The sequence below is a fragment of the Tachypleus tridentatus genome, chromosome 8 (assembly GCF_004210375.1).
Source record: "Tachypleus tridentatus isolate NWPU-2018 chromosome 8, ASM421037v1, whole genome shotgun sequence".
NCBI lineage: Eukaryota > Metazoa > Arthropoda > Merostomata > Xiphosura > Limulidae > Tachypleus > Tachypleus tridentatus.
Window position 1 is genome coordinate 31639625 of NC_134832.1, and position 23440 is coordinate 31663064.

Genomic DNA, 23440 nt, shown 5'->3' on the forward strand with positions numbered 1-23440 from the left:
TTTCTTACAGATGGTCTCACATGATCCTCAAGCACCCTCTGATACACAGCAGAATTCATGGTGGATTCTATGGTTGTGAGCTGTCCAGGTCCTGCTGCAGCAAAGCAGCCCCAAATCGTGACACTTCCACCTCCATGCTTCACAGTTGGTGTGAGGTTCCTTTTTTGGAATGCTGTATTTGGTTTACACCAAACATGTCCTCTGTTCTGGTGTCCAAATAATTCAATTCTGGACTCATCTGTCCAAAGAACTTTATTCCAGAAGTCCTGGTCTTTGTCTACATTCTCTTTGGCAAACTTCAGTCTGGCCTTGATGTTTCTCTTAGAGAGCAAAGGTTTCCTCCTTGCACACCTCCCATGCAAGTTAAACTTGTGCAGTCTCTTTCTGATTGTAGAGGCATGCACTTTCACATCAACAGTAGCTAGCCAGAGCCTGCTGTAGGTTCCATGATGACATGTTAGGGTGCTTGGAGACCTCTTTTAAGATCTTGCGGTCAGCTCTCGGGGTGACTTTGCTTGGACGACCAGACCTGGGCATGTTGGCAGTTGTTTTGAAAGCCCTCCACGTGTTGACTATTTTCCGGACAGTGGAATGGCTGATTTCAAAATCTTTTTAAATCCCTTACCAGACTCATAAGCTGCTACAATTTTCTTTCTGAAGGCCTCAGACAGCTCTTTTGCTCTCACCATGGTGCTCACTCTCACTTCAACAGTCAGGAGCACACCAAATTAAATGTCCGAGGTTTAAATAGGGCAAGCCTCATTCAAAATGCTGAGTAACGATCTTCTAATCATATACACCTGGTGTGATATCCCTGTGTGTGAGTTGAGCCATTTTAAGTGGGAATAAATGTTGAGGTGTCCTAACATTTTCCTCACTTTTAATTGTTTAGTTATATTTCTATAATATTTCAGTATTTTAAGTATTGAGATTAAATATCCATATACCCAAAAATGATACAAAAATACACAGGCTTTGATAGGGTGCCCTAACTTTTTCACATGACTGTAGATCCAAAGAAACCTTCATACTAAATTTGGTGAAGATTTATCAACAACGGTCGAAACAGTGGTAAAAATATAACAGTACTTTCTTTCGTAAGTTCATGTAACAACTTTGCAGGGTGTGGATGAATGTTCACCAAAACTGGTATGGAGGTTCATTAGGTCTATGCCAAGGAGAAATACGAATTTTCAGTTTTGCGGTTTTTAGAGACGTTTTGTACCATTACTTCGCCCCCTGTTGATGGATTATCAAATGTGGCATGAAGATCTCTTTGGTTCATGCAAAGTTGAGATTTCACATGTTGTTGTTTTGCGATTTGTGTGGGCGTCTCTTTTGCATTTCATGATCTCAGAGAACCTTTCATTAATCATAAATTTACACAAGTTCCGTCCAGAAAACAAATACTCCACCTAGTGTAGACCAAATTTTCATGAAATAAACGCAGAATAGGAGGAGTGTAACTAAATGTAACTTGAATTTCAGTAGAGCTCAGGAATAAACTGTTTATTCTGTATTGAAAAATAAACAATCACACAAAGATAGAAATAGTGTTACTTAATATTAACTAGCATGAGGACAATGTTTGTGTATATCATACAAATCGATATTAACTAAATATACTACAGTAATCTTTGTAAGATATAACCTCTTAGTTATCAATTTAGAACAAAAAATGGTCCAATATTTCACCACAAAATTACAATATAACCGATCATAGGAACATCAAATTTGAAATTAAAATCAAATCCTGTTTCTCATCTTTAATTATAGGCGTGTTAAGCCTGATGATAAATTAAAGTGAAACAGTTAAGATACGTGATATTTTCATCGTTTTCTACTAGTATACAGCTCAGCAGGAAAAATAAAGTTAGTCTCAATCTTTGCTTTCTTTTATCAACCTAAGATTTCTGCGCTTTCTACAGAAATGCACTATTGCTGATAAGTTCAATGTGTTAGTATCACTAGTAAACTTTAACTTGTGTTTAACACTTAATACTTTATTTATTCTTTTTAATTTTCCACGAGAAAGCTTTCCAACACCACGCGGGAAAACAATATTTTATTTGAAGAATATAGTAAGAATAGTAAATGTTAGACATCAAATACAAAACAAACAAAAAAAAGGCTTGTGTTATTTGAAAAAGTTACTTCTTTGTATGACAGATATTGGGATAGAATTTGTTTCTGATACAACAGCAACCCACTAGGGGCACAGAGTTATGTCTGTGGACATGTAACGCTCAAAATCAGTTTCCTATACACGTGGTGGGCACATCATAGATAGCCTATTGTGTTGCTTTTGCTCAGATAAAAACAAGCACATAATACAGCAGTAATGCCTGAACCAATCAGCTGAACTAAAAATTATGTATATTGCAATAGTTTGTGTGTGTGTGTGTGTGTGTCGATTCTCTAAAAAAAAATATTATTGCCAATAATCAAATACGTTGCCCCTAATTAAGGGGTTCTAAATGTTCTTATGAAACAATTAAACTCCTTTCATTGGTGTAGTACTAAATTAGGAACTGAGGAATTCCCACGATCCCCTTCCCCACCCAACAGCGCAACTAATTAGTAAACTTGTTATTTAACGTGGCTATTGTTTACTAAACGTTACTAACACGTTAATGTTAACTGGCAATATACATTCATCCAGAGTGTTTAGTCGATGACAACAGAAAGTGTTCCATATTAGAGAAACGAATACATTCACATCGATCCACACTTAAATGTACTAGAAAGATATGCGGCAAATAATATACATTTGGAGTATGGTGGTGAAGCTTATCCCGCATCTGAAGTCAGGGTCAGCATCCCCTCAATACCCCACAGAACTGTACCAGTAATACCCCTTTTTTTCTTTAAGTTTTTAAAAGTTCAAAGTTTAAAACATATTTTTAAACACTGACTCTCACTACGCAATCTCGACTTATTCGTAATTTGTAAAAGTTGAAAAAAAAAAATACTATGGAGTTGTCAAGGTGAAATAAATTCATTTACCCTGGAAAAGAAATGGTTTTGGAATTTCGCACAAAGCTACTCGAAGGCTATCTGTGCTAGCCGTCCCTAATTTTGCAGTGTAAGACTAGAGGGAAGGCAGCTAGTCATCACCACCCACCGCCAACTCTTGAGCTACTCTTTTACCAACGAATCGTGGGATTGAGCGTCACATTATGACACCGTCACGGCTGAAAGTGCGAGCATGTTTGGTGTGATGGGGATTCGAAGCAACGACCCTCGGATTACGAGTCGAGTGTCTTAACCACCTGGCCATGCCGGGCGTAAATATAATGTTGAAAGACGGATATGCGACAGTCGCACGTAATATTTTGTTTTGATGAAAACCAGTTAAATTGCAATTGTAAACAATGTTGATAAAACTTATTCCATGGTAAGTTAATAACCCAATGAATTTAATAAACTATTAGCTGTTTAAGAAATAGTTGTATATGACATGATTTATTGTCTGAAAATACAACTTTGTTTCTTAATTTATCAGTCACGTTTTCGTAAAATCAGAGTGACCCTAAATTATCCATCTTTTATGCAAATAAACGAAACTAAAATATCTTCTGTTTGGCTTGAAGGAAGATATCAATAAACAATTAAAATCAGTCATTGGAAAATATATTTATGTGTGTTTATGAAACAGCATAGTGTAGTTTAACTTATCATAATAGCATGTGTACGTGCTGTTAAACCTGTTTGAAAAGCAAAGGACGGTTTTCGTCAGTTTGGTTGTTTGATGACTCATCGAAATGATGATCTAACGAATAAATCACGCACTGTAGGGTTATTTTCTGGAATTCCTGGATATACGTGAAGAAATAAAAGATGAAGTTAAAGGCCATTGTCCACTCTGCTGCAGAGCTAATAACCAATCCTACGAACCCCTGAAAAAAACAAAAAACTGTAGATAGAGCTTACTTAAATAATAGAACACTTGTGAGCTGATGAAGATATGATAATTATGCAAAATCAAACAGATTAAAATGATACATAATAATGTTCTCAAATGTGCTTTTAACAGCCAGAACGAAGTTGTGAAATACATGTTACTATAAATAAGATTTAGGAGTCATAAATCAAAAGTATCAAGAAAACTAAGATGCTGGATATAATAAACTGCTTAGTTTAAGATTTATTATTTAGTTTATTTCGTAATTTAATATTTAATTTATTTTTAATAGCAAGAGAGTTAAAGGTAATTACTTTAAAGGCGATAGTAATGACAAGTTTGGTTGCGTAACTCGGTAAGAGTTGTACGTTGTTTGTGTGATTTAATTGTAACTCCAATCTTTACTGTTTTTCTTGTTACCTTAAGTGAACATTGTTACGTTATAGCGTCGCTCGTGAAGTTTACAGAAAGTAGAGGCCTCAGTGAACAATAAATAAATATAGGTGACCAAGTGAGTATAATTCAAGTAAAGGCCACTCAGAAAAAGTTAAAATCCGTGAAGTCAGCCAATGTGTGAGTGATTAGCCGTAACGAGTGATATTTTAAAGTGAGTTTAATAATTTAATAAAGATAAAAATAATTTGTCTTGTCAAAGGGTGTTTTAAGGTAATTAATTCCACTGTGTGGACTTTGACAAAAAGGAATTTATTTGTTTTGAATTTCGCGCAAAGCCGTCCCTAATTTAGCAGTATAAGACTCGATGGTAGGCAGCTAGTCACAACCATCTACTGCCAACATTTGACTTTTACCAAAGAAAATAGGATTGACCGTAATTTTATAACGAACCTATGACTGAATAGGTGATCATGTTTGGTGTGATTAGGATTTGAATCGCAACTCTCAGATTACGAGCTGAGTGTCATAACCACTTGGCTATGCCAGATCTACGAAAAGGAGAAAATTATTTAAAGTTCAGGATACAACTATGGTAACCCACGGGGTTAAGTGATGCTAATGCGATAAACATATTGAAAAATAACTCATATTTTCAGTTGGATTCCAAAGTAATTGAATCATCCTAAATAAATTTTTGACAAGAGATTTACGCATTTAAAGTTATTAGATACAACTGTGACATCCTAAAGTGTAAATAATTTATGTACATACCTTTAAACTGTTTTAAATATATTATTTTAAAACAAGTGGGTTGTTTTAATTCATTTATTGTTCGAATTTATCGCCAACAGATCGCAGATACCTACTATAAAAGAACCCAAGCCCAACATACACATTTACATACACAAAACCTAACACTAGAAAATATTTTCTTCATTGAAATAAAATATTAATTTATTTATCTGTGTGATTCATGCTTTCGTTTTGTAATGCATTGTTTAACGAATAATTAGTTCCCCTGTGAATTAGCGGTATATTTACGGACTTCCAAAGATCACATCGCTACATCTTGTTCTTCAAAGGCTATATTCAGTACTAGAACCTCAAACCCGAACTATATAGACAAATACATATTTACATTAAGAAACTTCTTAAAGATCACTTAAGTTGTTTTTTTTATAAGTATCTTGTTTATTACACTCAATGCACAAAGTAAGCTTACCTTAACATAAGATTGTACAAGACGACAAATTTACTTAATGACCACCACACAAGGGGTTATATGTGTTCTTCCCCACCACAGGTATCGAAACTCGGTTTCTAGCATTGTAAGTCCGCAGACATACCACTGTGCCGCTAGAGAGCAATATATAAGTAAATATTACTGTATAAAAGGTGCGCTTGTTCAAAGAATACAAGATCTGGTGGGCAATTATGTAGTTTGGTTTGTTTTTGAATTTCAAGCAAGGCTACACGAGGGCTATAAGCGCTAGCTTTCCTTAACTTAGCAATGTAAGGCTAGAGGTAAGGCAGCTAGTTATTACCACTCACCGTCAACTGACCCCCCCCCCAGTGGCTCAGCGGTATATCTGCGGACTTACAACGCTAAAATTCCGGTTTCGATACCCGTGGTGGGCAGAGCACAGATAGCCCATTGTGTAGTTTTGTGCCTAATTCAAAACAACAATACCATCAACTTTTGGGCTCCTCTTTTAACAAAGAACAGTTAGGTTGACCGAAACATTATAATGCTCCAAGGGCTGAAAGGGCCAACACGATTGATGTGACGGAAATAAGAACTCGTTACACACAGATTGCGAGTCGAGTGCCATAACCTCCTGGCCATACCGGGCCAACTATACAGTTAAGTAGGTCAGTGTACTGACCTTTCTATCCAGAAATCATGGGTTTCAGTCACGGTCCTTGAGTCTTTTTTCACTTATCGGCTTTTTGATGTAAAAGTTCATATTTAAAAAAGTGTTTCATTGTTCTTAATGTTGTCTAAAACTCAAGTCTGTGGTATTAACTTGTTAAATAAACCTATTAATTTCCTAAATCATAACAAAGTATGGCGATCACGAGTAAAATTGATGGAAACGGCTTATTTGACTATACATATGCAAAATAGTTGTATGCAGGTCTTACACACGGGAAGCTTGGATGTATCGTTTGTTGAATTAATATTTATGTTAAAACAAAAGAAAACACTTAAGTTCTTGGTATCAGTTACATATATATTGTATGACCATTATCATGAACCACAGTAGTGGTTCATAATAGGTTGCACAGGAAATTGCTCAAAACTTTAATAGAACATTCGGGAAAAGCTACTCTAAAAAACAGACTTATTATTGAAGCAACAATCTAAACCTCCCTTTTCAAAGGTTAATCCCACCCAAGCATTGATAATGAGCAAATTCTATTCACTTGTTCATGTTATTACTATTATTGTTGTTCCACACACCTACAACAAAATCGGCTTGGTGTTTGGCATCAAAACCTAAACAGATATACTGTATGAAACACTGTGAACGTCCATGACCTGTATAAAAATTATTTTTCATTGAAAGTTAATTCACATGGTTATAAATACAAAATATATATGATACAGGTAGGAACAGCTGCTTTAGTGCGCCACCTGTATTAAACGCATCTTTACGCGAAACCTCAGACACAAAATGAAGTTTTATTTAAAACGATATTTTTGACGTATTTGTTTTGTCTTAAAATAAAACCTTTTTCTACTAGTAAAATGTTATATTCACTTACTGGACAGTGTGTCTTACTCAGGAATATATTTTCCCACTGCTGTGTATTAACAAAGTTAAAATTAAAGATAATTAAAAATCCCTTTTGTGACTTCACTATAATACAATTGCAAGTGATACCGATTGTAATGTGAGATTCCACAAGGACATTACAAAAACCCAGACAGTCGTTTTAAAATTAATTTTATCTCCTTACTTTTGTTGTGCTATAAAATTTTCTAAGTTCTGCACTTTCCGTCATCAAAACATCCAGTCTTTCCAGCGTGCACGATAGTTGAAAACCTTAACTCGTGAATTTTCTGATGCACTAACTGAAAACTGTCACGTGAATTGTTACTGTTCCATATCGTTAATCAAATCGGTCTTGTTTATCGTTACTCGAGTTTGCTGTCTCCATGCGAATTTCCGCGACTATATTTCAGCGAGTTTTTAACAGAAGGCAATTGCGATAGTACAATTTCCTAGTCAGACAATGGTGGCGATTTTTTTCAACTGTTTCTTATACGTAGTTGAAATAGTGAGTGCTTGTTCACTATCCATTACTACTGCATATAACACTATTTTATACAGTTATCGCTGTTTTTAAATAGTTGGTAGTGCTTGTAAATGTTGTCGATAATTGGCGAATTATGCTAAGTGTGTCGCTAGTGCATGTTGTGCATGCACGTCGTGTAGACTTAACAATTAAGCATGTTACTGGGTCTGTTTACATTGCATTAATCTGTGTCGAATTATCTCACAAGATTGTTTTGTTGCTGCTCATCTTTTGTCACACTACCCTGTGACATTGATGAAACCCTGATATTAAGTCTGTGATGATACAATCTTTGCTTTCAAAAACTTTACATTTTGTTTGCTGTAGTTCCATAGCAGTTTATGTATTTACTCTTTCTGGTATGTTTATTTATTTTGAATAAGTTCAATATGATGGTTGGGTGAGGAAAAAGCCAATGTAATAATAAACTGTTTCAAATCATGTAACATTCAACTAAACGCACTTGCGCAAAGATAGTTTTAAAAGAATACTTCATAAAGGATTTGGTTGGTTTATTTTGAATTTTCGCCCAAAGCTAATCGAGAGCTATCTGTACTAGGCGTCCCTAATGCAGCAGTGTAAGACTAGAGGGAAGGCAGCTTGTCATCACCACCCACCGCCAACTCTTGGGCTACCAACGAATAGTGGGAATGACCGTTACATTATAACGCCCCGCGGCTGCAAGGGCGAGCATGTTTGGTATGACGGAGATTCGAACCTGCGACCCAAAGATTACGAGTCGAGTGCTTTAACCACTTGGCCATGCCGGACCTCCCATAAAGGGACATAACAAAATTAAGAAACAAGATAAGTAAAACTGTTGATTTAAAATCGGAGTCGAAATAAGGACTTGTAGATTGGCAAAGTAATGTAACCACTATTTTCAGTCTCGTTTGCTTTTTTTTGTTGTTTAGAGTCGCTGTGTGGTTGAAACCATTATCTTTGCATGTCGATTCAACTTGTTTTTGTACTTTTTTGACGATCCCTTTCCACTCTTTTCAAAATTAACAATTTTACTAACCTGTGTGACCATTATATATACCATTTAACACTATGTATACTGTATGTCCATTATATAAACACTGTATAGAAAGAGAAAAAAAATGCTTCTATTACCAAAATAATGTATAAATATTATTAGTGACCCAAAATGACCACCGAATTGCAAACATATTGAACAAGATAGAAATGTGGTATTAAGTGTTCTAGGTGAAAGATGATGATGCTTGTTGTACACAATGATACAAAAATGTCAAACTGTCAAAGGCACTTAAACAGTAGTATCTTCTGAAGTTGTCTCTTATCACAGAAATTGTAAGGGAAACGGCTTAATCTCATTTCTACAAATAATTGTCATCTTGCACCAGGGAATTTTTGCAATTCAAAGGTTTGAGGGTTCGAATCCCCGCTCCACCAACCATGATCGCTCTTTCAATAGTGGGAAAGTTATAATGTAACGGGCAATCTCACTATTGGTTGATATAACATTAGCTTCAGAGTTGGTAATGAATAGCATTGACTAACTGCCTTCACTACAGTCTTTCACTGCTAAATTATGGATGGCTAGCGCAAATAGCCTTCATGTAACTTTGCGCGAAAATCGAAAACTAAACAAATGCAATCTTAGAAATTGTTATGTGGTAAGGTATAACAAGAATTTGTACTTTACAAATTACATGAATTACATTACTACGATTTTAGTAGTGAGAGTTATAAAAATTTTAAAACTATCATCCTTTTGTTTTATAAACATCTGCCGATTCTACAAGAAAGAAAGAAATATGTTAAATGTTGTACTTTTTTCTTCTAGTGGATGCTGTAATGCTGCTCACTTTACTTGGATACGAAGTTCCAGAATTTCTTATTTAGAACGTTTAATTATGTTTTTTATAACAGATAAACTGAGAGACAGGTTGATAAACATACCTTTTCACCCGGATGCTTCAATCGTTTCGTGTGACTGTAGTTTCCCGAATCGAATTCTGCACTAGATATTGGATAGAAAATCATCACTGAGACTTGGTTAAGGTCAATGAAACAGCGTTAGGTTTGGAAACCTTTATATATTTCATTTAGTTCAATTGTACTTGATTAACTATAGATATTATAGGTTTGATGTTCTTTGCAGCAGAAATTGTCTGAGTCTTGAATACCCAAAGCGTGAATTTATGTATGGTTTTGTTTGTGGCGCTAACTGGTAGATGGCGAAAGCATACTGGTTACGGATACTGAGATAACTACTACGTACATTGTAGTGAGATGTTATTTTAACATAGTCCTGAGGTTGTTATTATTCTGTTTTTATCAAAAGTTAAGGTTTCACTTTCAAATGAATATAATATGAATTTATTTCAATATATGCATATATATATATATATATGTAGCTGTTAAAATTTTCCTATAGTACTATCGAACTACCCTTACTAATAGCACATAAAATAAACTACGGGCTTAGCCCGATTTTCAAAAAACAGCCTCATTATCCTAAAACCCACTATCTTCTGATTATTTTTAAATAAAAACTTGGCTTTTCTCTGAACCACTTAAGTTTTTGTCCTGAAGAAATGACATTTTTGTTGGTAAAAAAATAAAACAAAAACACACACTGTATTGCTGGCCACCCCTTTAACAATACGTCGTTCCTAAATATTAATATTTGGTCATTTATTAATCTCCAACACACACAGTAAAAAAATAAATGTTTCATTTGAGGTATGTACGATCATTTTAACTATAAGTAGGATAGACTTAAACCAAGAAATTTCATCACATTAATTATACCAATTTGACAAAACTACTACGTCTGTCCTTTAATGCCTCACTTATTTTCAAGTCATAAATACCAAGTTTTTGTCCAAAACATCTTTCTATTGGTTAAGGTAAAGTGAGGCCTAGTGATTAGCATGTCACCCCGTAAACTGGAAAATCTAAGGTTCGAGAATGAACATGTCCCTCATTGTTGAAGTGATAAATGATCTCGTTATTCAGTTCAAAAACCTGGACAAAGTTCTTGTGGCCAGTTGGACTAGCTGACTGCCTCCCCTTAGGTTTGTAGTGGGACATTAAAGCTTTCGGTAATACGAGTATTTTAAAAATTTTCACTTACCCTGCAGTTTTACTTTTAGCATAAACAAGTGGTCCCCAAAAACCATTGAAGCTGCTTTGTTTTTATCGTCTTTTGTTTGTTCTCTATAACCTGCTCGCTCTTTCAAGGGCGTTATATGTAACGGTCAATCCCACTATTCGCTGGTAACGATTTGGCATTGAGTAGTATTGACTCGCTGTGCTCCCTATAATTTATTACTTTCAGTTCAATAATATAAAGATGACTGGCATAGACAGCCCTGGGTGAAATTCAATTAAGAAACTTATCGTTGTGTCACGCCTGGCGACGCTCATTTAAGAATCAAGTAATCTTTATTACATATTATATACAGGATAGCAGTCTAAAGAGATTCTGTAGCCAATGAGAGATACTGTTATTTAACACATTTCAATCTAACGTGTAAAAACGGATATACATCAAAGATAAATTTGCCTTTATCCTTATTAAAATAATAATAATAACTATTCAAAATCAAATTTATATATTTTTTAAAGTTTTCTCTGCTTCCGTCACTTAATATTGCATAGATAAAAAGAACTATTTTATTGTTGTTTCTTAGAGCATGCGCGATGTTGTCTTCTACACAAGCTAGTACGTTCTGTAGTTTACGTCACGATCTTTGAATTCTTGTCACGCCGAGAGCAAATATTAATAATTGTGTGGTTAAAGTCGGAGATAAAATAACGGAGGTTAACGGAAGCTAGGCTAGATATACGATATTAAACAACTTATAACTTAAAACGCAAATCTTTCCTTGGCCTACTAATTGTTACCATTGTTGAAGCTCAATTTATTATTTTCTCCTAGAACGCCTATATTTCCTATTTTTCTTTAATTATTTTTGTACATAACTGTGTCGTTAATAGTACATAAAAAAGTACAACAAACAGTGTAAAGTTTAAAGTATGGTTGAGTCGTTACTTGTATAACTTAATACAACTAAGTACAACAAACAGCGCGTACTTGAAAGTATAGTTGGGTTGTTAATAGTATAAGTAAATAAAACTAAGTACAACAAATATTATTTTTTGTTGTTGTTATTGTTGTTAAACAAAAATCTTTACAATGGCCCACCTGTGATGTGCCTACCTCTAGTATTGAAACCTGGATTTCATCGGTGTGAGCCCTTAAACTTACTGCTGAGCCACTGGGAAGTGGGGACATTCGAATATGTTTTTTCGTATAGCAAAGTCGCGTCGGGCTGTCTGCTGTGTCCACCAAGGGGAATCGGACCATTGATTTTAACGTTTTAAGTCTGTAGACTTGTGTGGACAACGACAAAAAATGTCACAAAAGCTTTCCCCTCTAAAGCCAGCCTCGTTACCTTAAAACACATGTATTACAAATAAGTGTAACTCGTAACAACTAACGCCTAACGTTTTCCAAAAGTGAAAACGTCTGTATTTGATTTAGTGTATTAGTGTATATAACGGATACCGGTTACTTACAGTTGCAGCAAATCAAACTCCTAGTGGCACAGATAGCCCTATTGTGTACCTTTGTGCTTACTTTCAAATAACCAAAAAAGGCAAAACGAAAAAAGCGAGTCTGTGAAAGATCACCACTGGAGAAAATGTAAAGACCATCAAATTTCGGTTTGAAATTCTTCAAAAGTGAATTAATGACAAGTGAACCTGAACAAGCAGTCGAGGAAACCAGTTGGTGTTATATACTAAAATATGTTCATAGGTCGTTGATTCATGGCTACACTACACTGTTCTGGACTGTATTCTTCATGACTTTTGATACTCCAACTTACTTGTTTGTTCACTAGAAGCAGTCGCTTTGTTTTACATGAGTAATGATTAGCTAATTGTTGAAAGTTCTTATGCAGTTTCAATGGACTTTTGCCTTTTTGGTCTGTTTTGGAAAGACAATGTTCAATTTCAGTTCGAATGTTGTCAAGATATATTGTCTACCATTAACCTCTTTCATCATTCGCAGAATTATGTTAGTACGGAAACTGTGTCATCGGAAAATACTATATAATCCTAGCCTTCAAAAGATTGCAAGATCACCAATTTAATGATTCCTATAGTTTTGTTGGGGCTTATAAATTTGCGATTAACCCTTAACATCAGTAAACAGCGATCTGAGTGTGATAAATAACCTATGGTGTTAAGAGAAAGTATAATTCACAACTGACTAAACTCTTTTCTTATCACCTCTGCGGTCATCCCTAATTTTGAAGTACGGGCCAAAGGGAAACTAGCCCTTCTATACGTTCTTAAGGTTACTTATTGTATGTAAAACAGATTAACACCCTAAACCGCAGGAACTATTTTGTGGTGCCACTCGAATTCGACCCTGTCACGCCAGCTCAGAAATCCAGACCTCTAGCATGGGGTCAAATCCGAGCTCATGAACTGGAAAAACAATCACTGACAACCATACATTATTTAATGTCTTTTATTTTCTTTAAATATTGAAATGGGATAACTGGTTGTACAAGATTAATGCGGAAAGTTTATTATCAAAGTTCATAAAAAGCAAATTAAACTGGTGTCGAATAACAGATACTAGGTGGTTTTTGTTGTTGTTTTATTTTTCCATTTTAGTGTAGAAATATGAACATGTGTGCTTACGTTGGATACTCATTATTGGCTGTTGTTAGCCTATGGTGTCCATAAAAGCTTAATTGTGGAAGATGTTCCTACAAAGCTATGTAGATTAGTACACTAGCTGGTTTCTACAGCGAACCCGCTGGTGCAGCGGTAAGTCTAGGGATTTACAACGCAAATATAAAAGGTTCGGTTCCCCTCGGTGAAGTCAGCAGATAGCCCCACGTGACTTTACTATAAGAAAACACACACACAGTTTCTATAGTTCTATTTACATGGCGGTGTTCTTGAAGGAATGACCAATAAAAATAACGCATGCTCTGTGAGAAAGATGATTATATTGATTTTTTATCTTTCCTAAGCTTTTCCAGATTTTCGTCAGAATTCTTCTCTAATCTAGAGAGGAGCGCTCTCTGGTGTCTTTATGCCATCATCTCACTGTTTTTATGTTAGATAAATATTACTTTTTTACGTCGTTTCGGGTTGTGTTTAGTTTCTTTCATTAAACGTATTTGTTCCCTAGTGGCTAAGTTGTACGTTTTAGGCACACAACGTTAGGATTAACATGGGATTTACTGTTTGAACAACTTTATAAAAATAAGTTATTTCTGATGTTATATTAAGAAGTAAACAATATCAGTGTTAGGCACATATGAATTATTTCGACGTTAAGAAAAAAGTTATATTTCAAATTGTGTTAAAATTGAACCTAAATCATAATTTTTTGTTTGTTTAACATTAGCCTCACAAAAGAGAAAGGATATTAATGATGAGAGATACAAGGCACAGTGTTGCAAAGGTCAGTCTAATTCGGCATATGGCCAGTCCATTGTCATTAGGATAAAGAAAATAGCTGACCAATGTCTGCAGAAAGGCATAGGTCATCCCCACAAAAAATAAGGCGTATGCTCCTATGTCATGAGCAAGCTTCAGTGATGACATCTAGAATATAATTAACTATAAATTAGTAAATATTAATCACAAAATTTATCATAATCGTGATAGTTATTACTAAGTGAAAAAAACGTGTCCCTCTGTTACACTAATGTCTCGGCCGTAACCGTACAATCGACAAGATCTTTGAAGACGTGCTACTTTAAGCATATTATTAGGTTTGAGGGTAGATTGGTATAGATTGTGATGAGTAATAAAATCGTATCGAGTGTACGCGCGCCTCACGCTTGGTATTACTAGCGCGCAAAAATAATAATCATTGACCAGCATTTCCCATTACGTTTGTTTAGTTGTCAAGGGGACACACTGACGCAACATTACCAAATTTTATCCAATCGGAATCCTCGGCTACAACTATATCATGTTTTACCCGCAGTACATTTCAATTTTGAAAATGCCCGAAATTAAAGTGCGCTTCTTCACCTTGGGGAGCTAACAGAGCCCAAACCAGGATGACACTCCAAAGAGATACCCCCAAATCTATAATAAAATTCATTGCCTTTACCACCATAGTTAGTCATCCGCAGCGTCATACAGTTGACCAACTAGGAACATGTATTCTAGAATCAGGTTTTCGCATTTTCAATCTGTAAGGGTTTATCAAGAAGGATATTTAAACATAATTTTAAACATATACAGATGTACAAATGCTAATCAGGAACTACTTAAAGGTGATGACCAAATCTGTATAAAAATGTTGTTTTCGTAAAATAATAAAAATAGAATAGTCATACACTATACATATATACTGTTACTAGTTTACAATTAATATTTCGAAAACATATTCATAACAAATTAATTCGATATAACTTTGATAAGAAATATTAACCATTATTTCCCGTCATATGATGGACATTCAGCTCGTCAGACATAAAGCTAATGTGAGGAGCAAGTAGAAAATTTTACAAAGCGTTAAAGGGTTAATCACACTTTATTAGTTTGTTTTTCGTTTAATTTCGCGCAAAGCTACACGAGGACTATCTGCGCTAGCCGTCCCTAATTTTGCAGTGTGAGACTAGAGGGAAGACAGTTAGTCATCACCACCCACCGCCAACTGTTGGGCTACTCTTTTATCAATGAAAAGTGGGATTGATCAAAACATTATAACGCCCCCAATGGTGATAGGACGAAGCAGGTTTGGTGTAACGGGGATTTGAACCCGCGACCCTCAGATTGCAAGTCGAGTGCCCCAACACCTGGCCGTGCCGAGCTATTCGATAATCGTTATTGGCACAACACAGATAGCCCAATGTGTAGGTTTGTGCTTAGCTAGACACAAAGAAACGGCTTCTGCAATAATATATTTGTAACGATTAATTATTTTCATTAGTCTAAAATATTAGCTAATACACATAACTAATTAAGATCTCTGACTTACTGGATAGACCGCAACCACAATCATTCCTCCAATAGCAACAATTCCACAGAAGAATGACGTACAATTAGCCACTTGAATTTTCCTAATATGGTTTTTGTTTAGCTTAGTTACCGATACGTAGCGAATCGTCATTGTTATTAAACCTGTAAATACATATGACTTTCTAAACAACTCTACAGAATGTATGCAATATTTGAGGAATTAGTATGTATACAGAAGGTTTTTCTGAGAAACGTATTCGAACTTTGAAAATATTACACCACCCTAAACAAAGAAATTATACCTTTTAATAACATAAGTACGTTATACAGTTCCGTGAAAATTATACCTTTTAATAATATAAATACGTTATACAGTTCCGTAAAAATTATACCTTTTAATAATATAAATACGTTATACAGTTCCGTTTTAAAGATAAAACGATAATGTTTCCTTTTTTTTTTTTATTTCTTCTCTACAAGCTATAAATGAATTAAACCCAAACTATTGCTATTATGTATTGTTATAAGGCAATTAGACTAAAGCATTTTGACACTTTGACATCTGACCATCAGATGGCAAAAGCTTATAACGTGTTATCATATTAAAAGGGACTCCTGGTGGTGGTGTAGTTTCGCAAATCTCAGTGTTTATTCATTCCCAATACAACATTAACTTATTTATTATATGACTATTATCTCAAACTTGATCTTCGTCCGTGGTTTACTTGTTGCTTCGTAATGTTATCTCAACCAGAGAACCACGGTATTCTTCAACCTCATTTGTTATCTCAACCAGAGAAACACAGTATTCTTCAACCTCATTTATTATCGAAATCAGAGAACCACAGTATTCTTCAACCTTATTTCTGAACCTTATCATCCACTTGAATGAATTTTAACTAACGGAAACTGGTCGTCTCACTCCAAGCTACGTCAGTATTTCCAGAATATTTCTAGCCACCCCCAAACATCTTACCCAAAACTTAGCTAACATGTCTTATAACGCTTTTACAGTAATTACAACTAATGCTGATGTATGTAAATAGAGGTCTTCCCTGACTCATTCGATGTTAATTTAACATGTCCATAAATCATGTCATCTCGAGGCAGTGTCATTTGTTTGGGATATCCGCATCTTCTGCTTCATTTAAAGTCGGTTCAAAGAGGAAATACCTAAGTTGGAGGGTATAAATGAAGAAAAGATAAAAAAATGACCAAAATATAGGTTCAAACTAATGACACTTCCAGCACTCATGAAACAATCTATCTTTCGTTAAAAAAAAACTAAGATCAGATTAATAACTGTATTAGAACCAAATCATGTTAACACTTAATTGTTGAAAATGACATTGTACTAATTCTTATAAACATTTATCCACTTTCTTTCTAAAGAATTCTCAGATTAGAAGTTTGGTTCTGAGAAAAATTCAAGAATAATTGAGTTCTTTGGACTTATCTTAACCAGGGGTGTATGTCAAAATGATGGTACCCCCACAACTCCGCCGTTCTGAAGTCAAAGGTTATTTAATATGATTTGTAATAATGTTGGAATAACATCTTATAATCAAGAGTCAATAAATCACACACTTTAAGTTAAGTTAACTAACAAAGTTTTTATTTTCGGTTTATTGTTTCTTTATTTCCAAGTTATAATTAAACTTATAATTAACATCGATAAAACGTTATTTGAAAACTGATATACTGATGTCGTGAAATCCGTTATTATGCATAACTATAACTTACCTAAACATCCTGAACAGAAGAGAAATATGCTAAATATTCCACTCTGTGGGGGGTCTGTTCCAGCTTCGCTGCGTAAGGTGAGAAATATTAAAAGGTTGACATGAAAAACTTATTATTAGATTCACCTGTATGGTAGGACACGTGGCGTGTACGTTAGAGGTATAATTACAGGACACAATTCACTTTTTTTCAGAAATAACACGTGAACTACCGAGGGTTAATCCCACTTTATAAGTTTATTTGTTTTAAATTTTGCGCACAGCTACAAAAAGGCTATCTGCATTTAGTAGTGAAGGGCTAGAAGGAATGTATCTGTTATCTAGTCATCACCACCAGCCGCCAACTCTTAGGCTAGTCTTTTACCAACGAATAGTGAGATTGACCATCACAGTATAACGCCCCCACCGCTGAAAGGACGAGCACGTTTCGTGTGACGGGGATTCGAACCCACGACCCTCAGATTAAGAGTCGAGCGTCCTAACCACTTGGCCATGCTGGGCTGTCATACTTTATAAGAATGTATTGTACGTATTAATATAGAATGGAGTGTGCCTGCATAATAATAATACGAAACCTGGCGCCACAAACTAGATATTTAGTTCTTATATATTTGTTTTATGGGAAATTCCATATTATTGAACGGTGAAATCCCGCCAATGTGGAACTCATGGCTAGATACATAAACCACAGCGCTTTCAAAGGAAAGACAATCGTAAAGGGAGTTTGCTAAACGATTTAGAGTGAACGGACGAAATATTTCAAAGACGATAACTTTCAATTTTATTCTTGGAAACGGCTGTTTTATGAAATGGCTATTCAGCCGGAAACACAGCCATAAACCGATCACGTCTCCTAATACTGCTTCAGTGGATTTTACGTTTATGGTCAGTAGAGTGAGTGTTCAGACTGGCCCTTGTCGTCTTTCTCAGAAGATGGTCACAATGGAAACTTCGGCGTTGGGTACTAGTGCATAATCATGGCCATCATACTGAAAACAGATAATACTGGAAAAAATTCTTGCAGTGTCAGTACGAGAGCTGGAATGTCGTTATCGTAACACGTGATAAACCCTTAATATACGTCCCTACAAGTAGCAGTACAACATCTGGAATATCTTTATCATAATGTGTAACCACCTCTCAGTACACCTATCTACAAATTTGGTTTACACCGAATTTACTACAACACATATGTATGAACAGTTCCAGTGAAAATGAACGTAAAAAAACTTATATTATTTTGATACATTTATAGATTAGAGATAAAAGGGTTTTATATCACTTTTTATAACAATGAATCCTCTGAATAATATCCTAATCGAACAAAGCTACATAACTAACTCTACTAGCTAAGCTGCATAGCAACTAACTGTACTAGCTAATCTACATAACAACTAACTATACTAGCTAATCTACGTAACAACTAACTGTACTAGCTAAGCTACATAACAACTAACTGTACTAGCTAATCTACACAACAACTAACTGTACTAAGCTACATAACAACTAACTGTACTAGCTAAACTACATAACAACTAACTGTACTAGCTAAGCTACATAACAACTAACTGTACTAAGCTACATAACAACTAACTGTACTAGCTAATCTACATGACAACTAACTGTACTAGCTAAGCTACATAACAACTAACTGTACTAGCTAAGCTACGTAACAACTAACTGTACTAGATAAGCTACGTAACAACTAACTGTACTAGCTAAGCTTCGTAACAACTAACTGTACTAGATAAGCTACGTAACAACTAACTGTACTAGCTAAGCTACGTAACAAATAACTGTACTAGCTAAGCTACATAACTATCTGTACTAGCTAAGCTACATAACTAACTGTGCTAGCTAAGCTACATAACTAACTGTGCTAGCTAAGCTACATAACAACTAACTGTACTAGCTAAGCTACATAACTAACTGTACTAGCTAAGCTACGTAACAACTAACTGTACTAGCTAAGCTACATAACAACTAACTGTACTAGCTAAGCTACATAACAACTAACTGTACTAGCTAAGCTACATAACAACTAACTGTACTAGCTAAGCTACATAACAACTAACTGTACTAGCTAAGCTACATAACAACTAACTGTACTAGCTAAGCTACATAACAACTAACTGTACTAGCTAAGCTACATAACAACTAACTGTACTAGCTAATCTACATAACAACTAACTGTACTAGCTAAGCTACATAACAACTAACTGTACTAGCTAAGCTACATAACAACTAACTGTACTAGCTAAGCTACATAACAACTAACTGTACTAGCTAAGCTACATAACAACTAACTGTACTAGCTAAGCTAACTAATAACAACTAACTGTAACTAGCTAAGCTACATAACAACTAACTGTACTAGCTAAGCTACATAACAACTAACTGTACTAGCTAAGCTACATAACAACTAACTGTACTAGCTAAGCTACATAACAACTAACTGTACTAGCTAAGCTACATAACAACTAACTGTACTAGCTACATAACAACTAACATAACAACTAACTGTACTAGCTAAGCTACATAACTATCTGTACTAGCTAAGCTACATAACAGACTGTGCTAGCTAAGCTACATAACAACTAACTGTACTAGCTAAGCTACATAACAACTAACTGTACTAGCTAAGCTACATAACAACTAACTGTACTAGCTAAGCTACATAACAACTAACTACTACTAGCTAATCTACATAACAACTAACTGTACTAGCTAAGCTACATAACAACTAACTGTACTAGCTAAGCTACATAACAACTAACTGTACTAGCTAATCTACATAACAACTAACTGTACTAGCTAAGCTACGTAACAACTAACTGTACTAGCTAAGCTACATAACAACTAACTGCTACTAAGACTGTGCTAGCTAAGCTACATAACAACTAACTGTACTAGCTAAGCTACATACATCTGTACTAGCTAACTACATAACTGTGCTAGCTAAGCTACATAACAACTAACTGTACTAGCTAAGCTACATAACAACTAACTGTAGCTAAGCTACATAACTAACTGTGCTAGCTAAGCTACATAACAACTAACTAACTGTACTAGCTAACCTACATAACTAAGCTACATAACAACTAACTGTACTAGCTAAGCTACATAACAACTAACTAACTAAGCTACATAACAACTAACTGTACTAGCTAAGCTACATAACAACTAACTGTACTAGCTAAGCTACATAACAACTAACTGTACTAGCTAAGCTACATAACAACTAAGCTACTAGCTAAGCTAACAACAACTAACTGCATAACAACTAGCTAAGCTGTAAGCTAACTACATAACAACTAACTGTACTAGATAAGCTACGTAACAACTAACTGTGCTAGCTAATCTACATAACAACTAACTGTACTAGATAAGCTACGTAACAACTAACTGTACTAGCTAAGCTACATAACTAACTGTACTAAACTACATAAGTAACTGTACTAGCTAGCTACATAACTAACTGTACTAAGCTACATAAGTAACTGTACTAGCTAAGCTACATAACAACTAACTGTACTAGCTAAGCTACATAAGAACTAACTGTAGTAGCTAAGCTACGTAACAACTAACTGTACTAGCGAAGCTACATAACAACTAACTGTACTAGCTAAGTTACATAACAACTAACTGTACTAGTTAATCTACATAACAACTAACTGTACTAAGCTACATAACTAACTGTACTAGCTAAGCTACATAACAACTAACTGTACTAGCTAAGCTACATAACAGCTAACTGTACTAGCTAACCTACATAACAACTAACTGTACTAGCCGTTCCTAATTTGAAGAGATAAAACTGTATGGAGGGCAGCTTTTCTGATCGAACAGTTGGATTTAACTGTCGCTGTTATAGTACACCCAGCACGTGCACAAGAGGACAAAAGAATGATACGAGCTCACCAATAACTCTAGGCATACGGATAATTTTAATACTGTTTAATTCTATGTATCATGTATGATCTATTCGAATGATTTATATGTATGTAACAAATATACGTATGACCTTCCTACACTCCCCACCCCTCATCGTCACCTGCTGTCAAATTAAAGTTTTCCTCGTAGGCCTGAGCAACGGATCCAAAGTGTGGAACGCGATTTATGTGGCAACAGCACTCGAACCCTGGATCCTCAGACTCCCACGTCCTCCGTGATAATGATTAGGTCATGCTTGGCTACTGATAAAGTTCGACAGAATATTAAGGTTCTTATAAAGTATAGCTGTCCATACTAACCTACTCTAATTTATTTTTCATAATACTAGAGGATAGGCAGCTAGTCAACAACACCCACCGCCAACTCTTGGTCCACTCTTTACCAACAAATAATGGGATTAACTATAACATTATAACTCCCCAACGGCTGAAAGAATAAGCATGTTTGGCGTTGGGTTTTGATCCCACGGTTCACAAATGTGAACCATCAGGACATATATTAACTCACTGACAGTTTGATTAGATATGCCTCATAACCTTGGTACTGTTTAACAACACAGTACACCCATGTAATAACTCGTAACTGGTGTCGATAACAAGTGTGAAAATCTACAAAACGTACTACACTCTTGCTATTACACGGTTGTACTAGAAAAAAGTTAAAAAGACAACTGAAAATAATTACTGTTTGTTTCAAAGAAACAGTAATTATGATGTGATTTAAACAAAACAACAGTACAGAATTCTATTCTTGGCTCATCGAATCTCGGCTACATATAAACAGTGGTATATAAACTACTACTAGAGGTCTTTTGCACTACAACTTGGTGCGCCCCCCGGTGGCACAGCGATATGTCTAGGAACTCAAACCGCTAAAAACCGAGTTTCGATACCCATAGTAGGCAGAGCACAGATTACCCTTTGTGTAGGTTTGTGCATAATACCAAAACAAACACACAAAACACAAGTGAAAGATCAGTGATCCCACATCTTATTAGTGGGTATATCACAGACTCAAGGTTATTCAACAGATCAGTTAAAAATTAATACACGACAACAGAGAAAAAACGACAAAAACAAATATTACAATGAAACAACAGCTGAGATAAATGTTTAAAATCAGATTATGTTAGAAAACAGTTACGCGGTTAAACAAATATTTAAGTCACTAGAATTCCCTGGAGTAAATCTCTCACCGTGTGTAACAGGTATGCACACACTTCACTACATAATACCTCCTTTTAAACGTAAAAAAAACACAAATTACAAATATGTTTAAAACAAACCTACTAAAAACGAAGAAACACGTAAAACTAGCTGTCGTTTCTTACGTATTTGATCTTTATATTACAGTTCTTATAAATTAATGTAGAAGATGTCATAACATTTCCTCCCAAATTACCTGATGAATGGCATGTAAGGCGTCACATCCCCACGAAGAACAGCAATGATGTAAGCGACAAGACATCCGCATGCTAGAAATATCCCTGTTAGGGCAGGTAGCCATCCTAACCTTGGGCATGTATTTAATGTCATGATTTAATGTGACGAAAAATATCACAAGCCTAACTTATATATAAATACGTTATTGAGAGGAGTATTCTAATATTATTTGAAATTACTTCAACTTGCTATACAAACATCTAATCTATATTTGAAGATTTTCAGTTAGAATTATATCAAACCCAATTATAGTTAGTAGGCTGAAACACGCACTTTTCTTCGACTTCAGTTAGAGGTTTGGAGGCCCTGATGTTGATAAAAAGATAATAGAGAGAAAGGTCGTCCAACCAAGGACAACAGCAGAACATGTGAGCTTGAAAATTATCATTCAAACAACTGATAAAGAGAATGGAAATCTGCAAAGTGTGGTGCAAAACTTATCATACACTTGGTATTACGTGGTTGTAGTGAAAAAAATTAGGAAGAGAAAGTAATTAAATTATTCTTTATTTCTAAGTAATGGGAATTATATGTATGTAAACACGGCTGCTATGAGTTGAGAAATTTGTTTATGTAGAGGAGCGAACAACGTTTCGACCTTCTTCGGTCATCGTCAGATTCACAAAGAAAAAAAGGTAACTGACCGATAGCTGACCACATGTTTGAAGTGGGTTGTGTAACTGGATGTAGGAACGTAGAGGGTGTGCTTAGATGTTTGA

At 35.2% G+C, this 23440-nt stretch overlaps 1 protein-coding gene across 1 annotated transcript; it reads right to left on the bottom strand.

The window, feature by feature from the left end:
• Positions 1 to 1494: 1494 nt before the first annotated feature.
• Positions 1495 to 23048, bottom strand: LOC143223887 (DNA damage-regulated autophagy modulator protein 1-like). The gene is made up of 6 exons (XM_076452363.1): positions 22681 to 23048; positions 17327 to 17394; positions 15603 to 15745; positions 14018 to 14212; positions 9530 to 9643; positions 1495 to 3899 (listed from the first exon to the last, which is right to left on the bottom strand). The coding sequence occupies exons 1-6, from the start codon at positions 22812 to 22814 to the stop codon at positions 3702 to 3704; spliced, it is 852 nt and encodes a 283-aa protein (XP_076308478.1). The 5' UTR covers positions 22815 to 23048; the 3' UTR covers positions 1495 to 3701.
• Positions 23049 to 23440: the final 392 nt, after the last annotated feature.

Bases quoted from the DNA above. Each gene is read 5' to 3' on its own strand.
- LOC143223887 (XM_076452363.1), bottom strand. From the start codon at position 22,814: ATGACATTAAATACATGCCCAAGGTTAGGATGGCTACCTGCCCTAACA. The intron at 17,395-22,680 runs GTAATTTGGGAG...CACCTTACGCAG, and splicing joins CCTTACATGCCATTCATCAG to CGAAGCTGGAACAGACCCCC. The intron at 15,746-17,326 runs GTAAGTTATAGT...ATGTATTTACAG, and splicing joins CTTCTGTTCAGGATGTTTAG to GTTTAATAACAATGACGATT.